A 14,490-nucleotide genomic window follows, 5' to 3' on the forward strand; every position below is an offset into this window, starting at 1 on the left:
TTCTTTGTTTATTTACGGGTATATAATGACGTTTGTTTTCCCCTTCTTTGTTTATTTACGGGTATATAATGACGTTTGTTTCCCCCTTTGTTTATTTACGGGTATATAATGACGTTTGTTTCCCCCTTCTTTGTTTATTTACGGGTATATAATGACGTTTGTTTCCCCCTTTGTTTATTTACGGGTATATAATGACGTTTGTTTCCCCCTTCTTTGTTTATTTACGGTTATATAATGACGTTTGTTTCCCCTTCTTTGTTTATTTACGGGTATATAGTGCGACGTTTGTTTCCCCTTTGTTTATTTACGGGTATATAATGACGTTTTGTTTCCCCCTTCGGGGTTTATTTTACGGGTATATAATGACGTTTGTTTCCCCCTTTGTTTATTTACGGGTATATAATGACGTTTGTTTCCCCCTTCGTGGTTTATTTACGGGTATATAATGACGTTTGTTTCCCCCTTTGTTTATTTACGGGTATATAATGACGTTTGTTTCCCCTTTGTTTATTTACGGGTATATAATGACGTTTTGTTTCCCCCTTTGTTTATTTACGGGTATATAATGACGTTTGTTTCCCCCTTTGTTTATTTACGGGTATATAATGACGTTTGTTTCCCCCTTTGTTTATTTACGGGTATATAATGACGTTTGTTTCCCCCTTTGTTTATTTACGGGTATATAATGACGTTTGTTTCCCCCTTTGTTTATTTACGGGTATATAATGACGTTTGTTTCCCCCTTTGTTTATTTACGGGTATATAATGACGTTTGTTTCCCCCTTTGTTTATTTACGGGTATATAATGACGTTTGTCTCCCCCTTTGTTTATTTACGGGTATATAATGACGTTTGTTTCCCCCTTTGTTTATTTACGGGTATATAATGACGTTTGTTTCCCCCTTTGTTTATTTACGGGTATATAATGACTTTTGTTTCCCCCTTTGTTTATTTACGGGTATATAATGACGTTTGTTTCCCCCCCTTTGTTTATTTACTGGTATATAATGACGTTTGTTTCCCCCTTTGTTTATTTACGGGTATATAATGACGTTTTGTTTCCCCCTTCGTGGTTTATTTACGGGTATATAATGACGTTTGTTTCCTTTGTTTATTTACGGGTATATAATGACGTTGTTTCCCCTTCGTGGTTTATTTACGGGTATATAATGACGTTTGTTTTCCCCTTCTTTGTTTATTTACGGGTATATAATGACGTTTGTTTCCCCCTTTGTTTATTTACGGGTATATAATGACGTTTGTTTCCCCCTTCTTTGTTTATTTACGGGTATATAATGACGTTTGTTTCCCCTTTGTTTATATACGGGTATATAATGACGTTTGTTTCCCCCTTTGTTTATTTACGGGTATACAGTGGGGAAAAAAGTATTTAGTCAGCCACCAATTGTGCAAGTTCTCCCACTTAAAAAGATGAGAGCCTGTAATTTCATCATAGGTACACGTCAACTATGAAAGACAAATTGAGAAAAAAAAATCCAGAAAATCACATTGTAGGATTTTTAATGAATTTATTTGAAAATTATGGTGGAAATAAGTATTTGGTCACCTACAAACAAGCAAGATTTCTGGCTCTCACAGACCTGTAACTTCTTCTTTAAGAGGCTCCTCTGTCCTCCACTGTTACCTGTATTAATGGCACCTCTTTGAACTTGTTATCAGTATAAAAGACACCTGTACACAACCTCAAACAGTCACATTCCAAACTCCACTATGGCCAAGACCAAAGAGCTGTCAAAGGACACCAGAAACAAAATTGTAGACCTGCACCAGGCTGGGAAGACTGAATCTGCAATAGGTAAGCAGCTTGGTTTGAAGAAATCAACTGTGGGAGCAATTATTAGAAATGGAAGACATACAAGACCACTGATAATCTCCCTCGATCTGGGGCTCCACGCAAGATCTCACCACGTGGGGTCAAAATGATCACAAGAACGGTGAGCAAAAATCCCAGAACCACACGGGGGACCTAGCTGAATGACCTGCAGAGAGCTGGGACCAAAGTAACAAAGCCTACCATCAGTAACACACTACGCCGCCAGGGGACTCAAATCCTGCAGTGCCAGACGTGTCCCCCTGCTTAAGCCATGTACATGTCCAGGCCCGTCTGAAGTTTGCTAGAGTGCATTTGGATGATCCAGAAGAGGATTGGGAGAATGTCATATGGTCAGATGAAACCAAAATAGAACTTTTCTGCCACCAGACAGACAGAACCCCTGCACTAGGCCTATCTATCAGTATAGGCAGGTCAGCCACCAGACAGACAGAACCCTGCACTAGGCCTATCTATCAGTATAGGCAGGTCAGCCACCAGACAGACAGAACCCTGCACTAGGCCTATCTATCAGTATAGGCAGGTCAGCCACCAGACAGACAGAACCCTGCACTAGGCCTATCTATCAGTATAGGCAGGTCAGCCACCAGACAGACAGAACCCTGCACTAGGCCTATCTATCCAGTATAGGCAGGTCAGCCACCAGACAGACAGAACCCTGCACTAGGCCTATCTATCAGGTATAGGCAGGTCAGCCACCAGACAGACAGAACCCTGCACTAGGCCTATCTATCAGTATAGGCAGGTCAGCCACCAGACAGACAGAACCCTGCACTAGGACTATCTATCAGTATAGGCAGGTAAGCCACCAGACAGACAGAACCCTGCACTAGGCCTATCTATTTGCAATCAAAAGCTGTATCTTGCAATTTCTTGCCTTGCAACGTCTGTTCAGTAAAGCAGGGCCTATCATCAATGAATAGGCTGGATATTGTCCAGGCAAATGACTGAAAACTGAACACACTGGCCTCATTACTGAAGAGAAGGAGAGGTCCAGCCAGCTCGGATTTACATTTCCTGGGGAAAAAAGGATCCCGGTTTTGTTGCAATGTTTTAACGTCTAAAGGTTCACACCCTGTGTGTGTCTGAATGTCTAACCTTTTTCTCTGGGTCTCTCCTCCAGAGCCAAAGAGCCAGTCCTCTCAGAGGCACCACGAGGGTAAGATGACGTTCCTCCCCAACGACCAGTATTACCCCAACGCAGCGACAGCCAGTCCCAGGCCAGGTACCCCCAACGCAGCGACAGCCAGTCCCAGGCCAGGTACCCCCAACGCAGCGACAGCCAGTCCCAGGCCAGGTACCCCCAACGCAGCGACAGCCAGTCCCAGGGCAGGTACCCCCAACGCAGCGACAGCCAGTCCCAGGGCAGGTACCCCAACGCAGCGACAGCCGCAACGACAGGTCAGACAATAGGAATGACCTGCGTCCAGGAACGACACATCACGCAAGAGAGAAATGAGAGAGCAGACTTCAGGAAGGAGAGGAACGGCGGACCGCCACGCTTCCAGAGGGATAGTGAAAAGGATTTCCCTAAACCTGGGCCACGACCCTCCACTCACCCCATCCACCCCTTCCCCAGCTCCGGCTCCAGCAGGGGGCCAGCAGGGCCAGGAGAGAGCCCAGGACAGAGGCCAGGAAAGGGGCCAGACACAGGAGAAGGCCCCTCCTGGAGGTGGAGGAGGGTCAGAGAGGTGGAGAGAGGCCCAGAATGAGAGACAAGCAGCCAGGGAGGCCAGAGGGACAGACATCAGTGTTCTGCCCTGCTGCACTCCCGCCCCTGGCCAGGGGGAACAGAGAACCCAGAGACAGAACCCAGGGGGATCCTTCTGGATCTGGAACATTCCCAGCAGGAATCAGAGTAGGTTCTAGTTCTGGGTCCGGAGGGTTCCAGAACCAAAGTCGGAGAGAGCAGCACTCGGTACCTGATCTGTCGTTTAATAAAGGAGGAGGAGGAGGGGTGAAGCAGGACAACGGACCAGCACCAGCTGCCTCTAAACCAGGCCAGCACCAGACAGAGTCCAGTTCTAACACTGTATCAGAACATAAAGGGATCCACAGATCTGACAGCAGGTATGGTCACTTTGATTAGACTTAATTATGAATGTCCTCCCAGTGTCAATGTCATCTGTGTTTATGAACACGGTGTGCGAGGCTGACTGTTTTTTAATGTGAATGCAATGTTTTTCATCCTTGTACCGTGATGATGCCAGTAGAAAAGGTGCATCCTGGGATGGACAGTGAAGTTGTGTTGTTGTGTGTTGTAGAGCTGAGCCCAACTGCAGAAGGAGAGGAGGGGAGGTTCCACAGGGAAAGGCCCAACTCTGACAACTTTGACCGTTACCGGGACAACGGACCGTTGAACTCTTCGAACTCGTGGGTTGGCCAAGAGAAGGACTCTAGCGCTGGGGCGCAGGACGGGGCGTGTCCCGTGGTGAGTCTCGTCCAGTGAAAGGCCAAGTGGGCGGCGGACGGGCTCAGGCCACACCTCCAGAACGGTGACTCGTCAACGGAACACAGGACAGGGGCCAATCCAAACAACAGAACTCCTCCTCTGGTCCTGCCCCACGGAGAGGGAGGAGTCACATAACTGGAACAGCACTAACCCTGCCCATAACAACTCCAACACCGCCCCCAAGAAGAGGTCGGGGCAGATCAAAGGGCAGAGGTCAGACCAGGGTCAGGTTGGGTCCATGGAGCCTGCAGTGTGTCAAGGCCCGGGGAACTGGAAACCAGGAGACCAGGTTTTAGCTCTCTACTGGGAAGACAACAAGGTAAGAGGGAGGCTGCTTCAACAACTATATTAAACACTGTAATGATGTTTACATATCAATGGAAGGGACGACAATCAGTTATATTGGAATCTCCTCAAGTAAATAACCAAATAGCCCTTTCAGAAGGCAATTCATTTGACGATATTAAACACTGTTTACGTTATTGAGTTTGATATAACTTTCAACACTTTCCCAAAGCTTTACATACATGTTAGACGTGTTCCTGGACAGAATAGACTGGTTGTATGCTGTGTATAATGAAACCTCTGTCTAGTTCTCCAGGTCCAGGATAGATGCTGTGTATAATGAAACCTCTGTCTAGTTCTCCAGGTCCAGGATAGATGCTGTGTATAATGAAACCTCTGTCTAGTTCTCCAGGTCCAGGATAGATGCTGTGTATAATGAAACCTCTGTCTAGTTCTACAGGTCCAGGATAGATGCTGTGTATAATGAAACCTCTGTCTAGTTCTCCAGGTCCAGGATAGATGCTGTGTATAATGAAACCTCTGTCTAGTTCTCCAGGTCCAGGATAGATGCTGTGTAATGAAACCTCTGTCTAGTTCTCCAGGTCCAGGATAGATGCTGTGTATAATGAAACCTCTGTCTAGTTCTCCAGGTCCAGGATAGATGCTGTGTATAATGAAACCTCTGTCTAGTTCTCCAGGTCCAGGATAGATGCTGTGTATAATGAAACCTCTGTCTAGTTCTCCAGGTCCAGGATAGATGCTGTGTATAATGAAACCTCTGTGTCTAGTTCTCCAGGTCCAGGATAGATGCTGTGTATAATGAAACCTCTGTCTAGTTCTCCAGGTCCAGGATGGATGCTGTGTATAGTGAAACCTCTGTCTAGTTCTCCAGGTCCAGGATAGATGCTGTGTATAATGAAACCTCTGTGTCTAGTTCTACAGGTCCAGGATAGATGCTGTGTATAATGAAACCTCTGTGTCTAGTTCTACAGGTCCAGGATAGATGCTGTGCATCCCTCTGGTTCCACGGCGGTCGTGACCTTTACTGAGTATGGAAACTGTGAGGAGGTCCTTCTACACAACATCAAACCTGTCAACATGGACTTCTGGGTAAGTATCTATGGGACTGCAGGGTTCTATCTCAACTCACCTTTCCATGATGCCTCACAATCCTCTCTCTCTCCAGCTTCTCAACCGTATTGACGATAAGGTCCAAGGTCCCTCCCCCTATACCGTCTCCTCTAATAGGGGGTTTGGCTCGATGAGCCTACAGTATGTTCTGCCTAAAGGAAATCCTCCGTTCCGTCTAAGATGAAGCTACATATTTAGTTGTGAATACATAGACTGAGACAACATGGTTTGCCTTAAGGAAGATATCTATCAGTCGGCCTGATATATAGAATCAGGGCCGTGTATTCACAGTGTCTGATCTAGGATCAGGGTCCTGCCTGTCAAAATACACTCTTTATTCAGTATGATCTAAAAAGCCCAAACTGATCCTAGATCTGTTATGTGTGGTGGCAGAAGGAAGAGGCGGGGTTAGAGTACCGGCGCGGGGGCGACGGTCAGCCTAGGAGCGCCACGAGGACGCGGCCCACAGTCCTGTATTACCAGCCGCCAGGGCCAGGGACTGACTGACCGATCACAGCATGACTGGGTTACGTACGGACACGCACCACATGACTGTTACGGTACGGACACGCACCACATGACTGGGTTAGCAGTGCACGGACACGCACCACATGACTGGGGTTACTGTACGGACACGCACCACATGACTGGGTTGCGGTACGGACACGCACCACACGACTGTTACGGTATGGACACGCACCACATGACTGGGGTTACGGTAGCGGACACGCACCACACGACTGAGCTATGCGTCGGACACGCACCACATGACTGGGTTACGGTACGGACACGCACCACATGACTCTGGGTTACGGTACGGACACGCACCATGACTGGGTTAGCGGTAACGGACACGCACCACATGACTGGGTTGCGTACGGACACGCACCACATGATGAAGTACGTATGAGACTGACCAATACGGTGCAGCACGACACGACCACATGACTGGGGTTGCAGTGCGGACACGCACCACATGACTGGGTTACGGTACGGACACGCACCACATGACTGGGGTTACGGTACGGACACGCACCACATGACTGGGTTGCTGACGGACACGCACCACATGACTGGGTTCACGGTGCGGACACGCACCACATGACTGGGTTTACGGTACGGACACGCACCACACGACTGGGCATACGGTGAGACACGCACCACATGACTGGGTTACGGTACGGACACGCACCACATGACTGGGTTACGGTGACGGACACGCACCACATGACTGGGTTACGGTAACGGACACGCACACATGACTGGGGTTACGTACGGACACGCACCACATGACTGGAGTTACGGTACGGACACGCACCACATGACTGGGGTTACGGTGCGGACACGCACCACATGACTGGGTTACGGTAATGGACACTGGGTTACGCATACGGACACGGGTAACACTTGGACCCCTGGCCAGATAAACACTAAAGCAGTTTATAGACACAGCAGAGAACACACCTGTGAGTCCCCAAATGACACCCTATTCCCTATGTAGTACTACTTTTGACCAGAGTCCTATGGGTTAGTCCTATGGGGCCCTGGTCTCAAAGTAGTGCACTATATTAGGAATATGGAGCCGTTTTGGACACATACCCGTTCTGAGAACCACCAAGCTAACCGTTCACACTAGATCCACTCACTACACGTTCTAGTAAGCAAAGGAAGCAAGGACACCTCGGCACATCTTTTCTTGTGAGTGAAGTGAATACATGAATACTGCATGCGTGAACAGACTGTATCGCTTAACAGTGGAAGTGCTCCATCCCCTCCCTGCGCACACACAGTTAGTCAGTATCTAGCCTGCGGACCTTATCGTCAAGTTAAACAGCCCAAACTGCAGCGGGCAGCCGTTACATGGGTTACTAGCGCTATGCCCCGATAATATGATGGGTAGGTTTGTGTGTTTTGATGAAAAATATGTTTACTCCCCAAGGCAGGATGATCTTGGACAAAGCAGTGTGAACTGAACACAGGTTTGATGGTGGATGGATGGATGAAGGAAGGGAAGGAAGGAAGGAAGGAAGGAAGGAAGGAAGGAAGGAAGGAAGGAAGGAAGGAAGGATGGAAGGAAGGAAGGATGGGTGAACTGACACTCTTATCTGTCTGTTTCCTTTCTCCCTCAGACTGAGTCCACAAAGGATCCCAGAGGTCGACGCATCTGACCCCAAAACTACATCTCTCTTCTCTATGGGTTGCAAAATTACGGCAACTTTCCCAGGTTTTTCCCAGAAATCCTGGTTGGGAGGATTCCAGATATGCTTATTATTCCGGAATCTTTCAACTGGGATTTCTGGGAAAACCTGATGACTTTGGGAAAGTTAGTGGAATTTTGCAAGCCTTCTCTCTCTTCACCAATACGATGACAACTCTTCCTCGTGTGTTCGCTTTGTGTGTCCATATCAAGAAGTGTGAAACGTTCAGGAAGAAGGGCTTGTTGCGCGAAGACGCTGACAACAAGGACTGTAGCTAACGAACTTTGTAAAGTGCCCAGCCGCTGTACACGGGGAAGACTTGTAAAATAGTTTATTAGACTAATAAAAACGCTGCTCCTCTATTTGTCTGGTTTCTATTTGCCTGATTTGAAAGCTCTTTGTGTAATGAACTGTCTCAGGTTGCATCCCTAATGGCACCCTCTCCCCTTTAGGCCCTGGTCTAAAGTAGTGCACTATAAAGGGAATAGGGTGTAATTTGGGACGGAGCCTCAGTCTGCCACTACAGTCCATGTGTTCCTCTCTTCTCTGACAGCTCAGTCTGCTACAACAGTCCATGTGTTCCTCTCTTCTCTGACAGCTCAGTCTGCTACAACAGTCCATGTGTTCCTCTCTTCTCTGACAGCTCAGTCTGCTACCACAGTCCATGTGTTCCTCTCTTCTCTGACAGCTCAGTCTGCTACAACAGTCCATGTGTTCCTCTCTTCTCTGACAGCTCAGTCTGCTACAACAGTCCATGTGTTCCTCTCTTCTCTGACAGCTCAGTCTGCTGGCAACAGTCCATGTGTTCCTCTCTTCTCTGACAGCTCAGTCTGCTACAACAGTCCATGTGTTCCTCTCTTCTCTGACAGCTCAGTCTGCTACTACAGTCCATGTGTTCCTCTCTTCTCTGACAGCTCAGTCTGCTACAACAGTCCATGTGTTCCTCTCTTCTCTTCTCTGACAGCTCAGTCTGCTACAACAGTCCATGTGTTCTCTCTTCTCTTCTCTGACAGCTCAAGCTCAGTCTGCTACAACAGTCCATGTGTTCCTCTCTTCTCTGACAGCTCAGTCTGCTACAACAGTCCATGTGTTCCTCTCTTCTCTTCTCTGACAGCTCACGCTCAGTCTGCTACAACAGTCCATGTGTTCCTCTCTTCTCTGACAGCTCAGTCTGCTGGCAACAGTCCATGGTGTTCCTCTCTTCTCTGACAGCTCAGTCTGCTACAACAGTCCATGTGTTCCTCTCTTCTCTGACAGCTCAGTCTGCTACAACAGTCCATGTGTTCCTCTCTTCTCTGACAGCTCAGTCTGCTACTACAGTCCATGTGTTCCTCTCTTCTCTTCTCTGACAGCTCAGTCTGCTACAACAGTCCATGTGTTCCTCTCTTCTCTTCTCTGACAGCTCCAAGCTCAGTCTGCTACAACAGTCCATGTGTTCCTCTCTTCTCTTCTCTGACAGCTCAGTCTGCTACAACAGTCCATGTGTTCCTCTCTTCTCTCTCTCTGACAGCTCAGTCTGCTACAACAGTCCATGTGTTCCTCTCTTCTCTTCTCTGACAGCTCAGTCTGCTACAACAGTCCATGTGTTCCTCTCTTCTCTGACAGCTCAGTCTGCTACAACAGTCCATGTGTTTCCTCTCTTCTCTTCTCTGACAGCTCAAGCTCAGTCTGCTACAACAGTCCATGTGTTCCCTCTCTTCTCTGACAGTTCAGTCTGCTACAACAGTCCATGTGTTCCTCTCTTCTCTTCTCTGACAGCTCAAGCTCAGTCTGCTACAACAGTCCATGTGTTCCTCTCTTCTCTGACAGCTCAGTCTGCTACAACAGTCCATGTGTTCCTCTCTTCTCTTCTCTGACAGCTCAGTCTGCTACAACAGTCCATGTGTTCCTCTCTTCTCTTCTCTGACAGCTCCAAGCTCAGTCTGCTACAACAGTCCATGTGTTCCTCTCTTCTCTGACAGCTCAGTCTGCTACAACAGTCCATGTGTTCCTCTCTTCTCTTCTCTGACAGCTCAAGCTCAGTCTGCTACAACAGTCCATGTGTTCCTCTCTTCTCTGACAGCTCAGTCTGCTACCACAGTCCATGTGTTTCCTCTCTTCTCTTCTCTGACAGCTCCAAGCTCAGTCTGCTACAACAGTCCATGTGTTCCTCTCTTCTCTGACAGCTCAGTCTGCTACAACAGTCCATGTGTTCCTCTCTTCTCTTCTCTGACAGCTCAGTCTGCTACAACAGTCCATGTGTTCCTCTCTTCTCTGACAGCTCAGTCTGCTACAACAGTCCATGTGTTCCTCTCTTCTCTGACAGCTCAGTCTGCTACAACAGTCCATGTGTTCCTCTCTTCTCTTCTCTGACAGCTCAGTCTGCTACAACAGTCCATGTGTTCCTCTCTTCTCTGACAGCTCAGTCTGCTACAACAGTCCATGTGTTCCTCTCTTCTCTGACAGCTCAAGCTCAGTCTGCTACAACAGTCCATGTGTTCCTCTCTTCTCTGACAGCTCAGCCTGCTACAACAGTCCATGTGTTCCTCTCTTCTCTGACAGCTCAGTCTGCTACTACAGTCCATGTGTTCCTCTCTTCTCTGACAGCTCAGTCTGCTACAACAGTCCATGTGTTCCCTCTCTTCTCTTCTCCTGACAGCTCCAAGCTCAGTCTGCTACAACAGTCCATGTGTTCCTCTCTTCTCTTCTCTGACAGCTCAGTCTGCTACAACAGTCCATGTGTTCCTCTCTTCTCTTCTCTGACAGCTCAGTCTGCTGGCAACAGTCCATGTGTGTTCCTCTCTTCTCTTCTCTGACAGCTCAAGCTCAGTCTGCTACAACAGTCCATGTGTTCCTCTCTTCTCTGACAGCTCAGTCTGCTACAACAGTCCATGTGTTCCTCTCTTCTCTGACAGCTCAGTCTGCTACAACAGTCCATGTGTTCCTCTCTTCTCTTCTCTGACAGCTCAAGCTCAGTCTGCTACAACAGTCCATGTGTTCCTCTCTTCTCTGACAGCTCAGTCTGCTACAACAGTCCATGTGTTCCTCTCTTCTCTGACAGCTCAGTCTGCTACAACAGTCCATGTGTTCCTCTCTTCTCTTCTCTGACAGCTCAGTCTGCTACAACAGTCCATGTGTTCCTCTCTTCTCTGACAGCTCAGTCTGCTACAACAGTCCATGTGTTCCTCTCTTCTCTGACAGCTCAGTCTGCTACAACAGTCCATGTGTTCCTCTCTTCTCTGACAGCTCAGTCTGCTACCACAGTCCATGTGTTCCTCTCTTCTCTGACAGCTCAGTCTGCTACAACAGTCCATGTGTTCCTCTCTTCTCTGACAGCTCAGTCTGCTACAACAGTCCATGTGTTCCTCTCTTCTCTGACAGCTCAGTCTGCCACAACAGTCCATGTGTTCTCTCTCTTCTCTGACAGCTCAGTCTGCTACAACAGTCCATGTGTTCCTCTCTTCTCTGACAGCTCAGTCTGCTACAACAGTCCATGTGTTCCTCTCTTCTCTGACAGCTCCAAGCTCAGTCTGCTACAACAGTCCATGTGTTCCTCTCTTCTCTGACAGCTCAAGCTCAGTCTGCTACAACAGTCCATGTGTTCCTCTCTTCTCTTCTCTGACAGCTCAAGCTCATTTGCAGCGTTCAGCGAAGCGGCTCAGAAGAGTAAGACGATCCGTCGGCCTGTAATAGAGGGCGCTGGAGGATAGATGTCATTTTGCAGATTACAAACGGAACTACTGCCGCAGCTCTTCAGCCATGATTGCACACAGGGCTATTTATGGGACCCCACCATTGGACATGACTCCTCAAGCGGTTTACAGATTTGTGACGTGTCCCAAATTGCACCATATTCCTTATAAAGTACACTATTGACCAGAGCCCATGGGAATAGGGTGCTATTTTGGGATACAGCCACGAAACAATCAACTCACCCCCTCCACTCTCATTTTGAATGTGCCCCACCAGGTCCGCTGGACAGAGGTCGGTTAAGGTTTGAGAAGGTCACCTGTTACTCTATATTCCCCAGCTAGATGCAGCTCCATCAGACCATAGATTAACAATAGATAGGTTTCCATATTACTGTCTATCTAGCAGGATGGATGGATGGATGGATGGATGGATGGATTGGAGGGAGGGAGGGAGGGAGGGAGGGAGGGAGGGAGGGAGAGGAGGGAGGGAGGGAGGGAGGGAGGGAGGGGAGGGAGGGAGGGAGGGAGGGAGGGAGGGAGGGAGGGAGGGAGGGAGGGAGGGAGGGAGGGAGGGAGGGAGGAGGGATAGATAGAGACAGATGATAGATAGATAGATAGATGTAGATAGACAGATAGATAGATGGATAGATAGGTAGATAGACAGATAGATAGATAGATAGGTAGGTAGATACATAGATAGATAGACAGATAGATAGGTAGGTAGATACATAGATAGATAGACAGATAGATAGACAGATAGACAGATAGAGACAGACAGAGACAGATAGATAGAGACAGAGACAGATAGATAGATAGATAGATAGAGACAGATAGATAGATATATAGAGACAGATAGATAGATAGATAGATAGATAGATAGAGATAGATAGATAGGTAGATAGATAGATAGATAGATAGATAGATAGATAGATAGGTAGGTAGGTAGGTAGGTAGGTAGGTAGGTAGGTAGGTAGGTGGTGGGTGGGTGGGTGGGTGGATGGATGGATGGATGGATGGATGGATGGATGGATGGATGGATGGATAGATGGATAGTGGTGACATCAGAGCTGGCAGCAGATCCACTTTGACAGATGAGCTGTTTTAAAAGGAAGAAGGCTTGGTTGGTTGGAGAGATACCTGTAGTGAGTTTGGAGGAATGGAATCCTCTTCTCATTGACCGCAGGGTCCTAGTGTCCAACAGTATTAACACGTTAATATAACCTTGGCAGGGCAGGAGCGGTCGTGTTGTGAAATACAGTAGCCTTGAGGAAAGAGAGAATCAGAATACTAGAATGGACATGAAAGGTCCGTGACCGTTATAAAGGTCAGGGAGTTGGTCAACCATGATCAGCCAGTGTGAATAATTCATGGTACGCTGGCTGACCAATGTATTAAATGTAGATTGTTAGGAAGGGGGTTGCACATCAGTGGCTTGTAGGCCTGGAGAGGATAAACCTGTTTGTCATTAACGGTCAATTACAGTGCATTCGGAAAGTATTCAGACCCCTTCCCTTTTTCCCACATTTGGTGACATTACAGCCTTATTCTAAAATGGATTAATTTTTTTCCCCTTCATCAATCTACACACAATACCCCATAATGACAAAGTGAAACAGGTTTTTAGAACAATAAGTAATAATACAAATAATAACACCTTATTTACATAAGTATTCAGACCCTTTGCTATGAGACTCGGTTGAGCTCAGGTGCATCCTGTTTCCATTGATCATCCTTGAGATGTTTCTACAACTCGATTGGAGTAAATTAAATTGATTGGACATGATTTGGCCTCCATCATTCTTAAATGGAAGAAGTTTGGAACCACCAAGACTCTTCCTAGAGCTGGCCGCCCGGCCAAACTGAGCAATCGGGGAGAAGGGCCTTGGTCAGGGAAGTGACCAAGAACACGATGGTCACTCTGACAGAACTCCAGAGTTCCTCTGTGGAGATGGGAGAACCTTCCAGAAGGACAACCATCTTTGCAGCACTCCACCAATCAGGCCTTTATGGTAGAGTGGCCAGACAGAAGCCACTCCTCAGTAAAAGGCACATGACAGCCCACTTGGAGTTTGCCAAAAGGCACCTAAAGACTCTCAGACCATGAGAAACAAGATTCTCTGGTCTGATGAAACCAAGATCTAAATCTTTGGCCTGAATGCCAAGCGTCCGCGTCTGTTTATCAGTTTATTTACTGGCTACCGTGACAGTGTTTATCAGTTTATTTACTGGCTAACGTGACAGTGTTTATCAGTTTATTTACTGGCTACCGTGACAGTGTTTATCAGTTTATTTACTGGCTACCGTGACAGTGTTTATCCGTTTATTTACTGGCTACCGTGACAGTGTTTATCAGTTTATTTACTGGCTACCGTGACAGTGTTTATCAGTTTATTTACTGGCTACCGTGACAGTGTTTATCAGTTTATTTACTGGCTACCGTGACAGTGTTTATCAGTTTATTTACTGGCTACCGTGACAGTGTTTATCCGTTTATTTACTGCCAGTAAATGAACTAATAAACCCTGTAGCCAGTGTATGTGTGATGGAACCATCTAGCTGTTTTGATCTCAGTCTGAATAATAAGAATACATGTTGCCGATACATCCTCTGGGGTGTTATCAACGTGTGTACCAAATGGTACCCTACGTAGTGCACTATTTTCCATACCATAGGGCCCTGGTCAAAAGTAGTGCACTATGTATGAAATAGGGTGCCATTTGCTTTTTCATTTACTCTGGATGAGATCCAGGAAACACTATGTTCCCAGGGTCATTTGGGATTTCATTTACTCTGGATGAGATCCAGGAAACACTATTTTACCAGGGTCAGTTGGGATTTCATTTACTCTGGATGAGAACCAGGATCCACTATTTTATCAGGGTCAGTTGGGATTTCATTTAC

General features: G+C 47.2%; 1 protein-coding gene across 1 annotated transcript; it reads left to right on the forward strand.

The window, feature by feature from the left end:
- The first annotated feature begins 4,418 nt into the window (after positions 1-4,418).
- LOC121566188 (tudor domain-containing protein 3-like) lies at positions 4,419-8,078 on the forward strand. Its single transcript, XM_045219273.1, has 3 exons — positions 4,419-4,623; positions 5,574-5,699; positions 7,850-8,078. The coding sequence occupies exons 1-3, from the start codon at positions 4,543-4,545 to the stop codon at positions 7,886-7,888; spliced, it is 246 nt and encodes an 81-aa protein (XP_045075208.1). The 5' UTR covers positions 4,419-4,542; the 3' UTR covers positions 7,889-8,078.
- The last annotated feature ends 6,412 nt before the right edge of the window (positions 8,079-14,490 follow it).

This window comes from Coregonus clupeaformis, unplaced genomic scaffold (assembly GCF_020615455.1).
Source record: "Coregonus clupeaformis isolate EN_2021a unplaced genomic scaffold, ASM2061545v1 scaf2212, whole genome shotgun sequence".
Lineage (NCBI taxonomy): Eukaryota > Metazoa > Chordata > Actinopteri > Salmoniformes > Salmonidae > Coregonus > Coregonus clupeaformis.

Coding starts and splice junctions, on each gene's coding strand:
- LOC121566188 (XM_045219273.1), top strand. CDS start 4,543: ATGGAGCCTGCAGTGTGTCAAGGCCCGGGGAACTGGAAACCAGGAGAC. Junction 4,624..5,573: donor TCTACTGGGAAGACAACAAG/GTAAGAGGGAGG, acceptor CTCTGTGTCTAG/TTCTACAGGTCCAGGATAGA. Junction 5,700..7,849: donor CTGTCAACATGGACTTCTGG/GTAAGTATCTAT, acceptor TTTCTCCCTCAG/ACTGAGTCCACAAAGGATCC.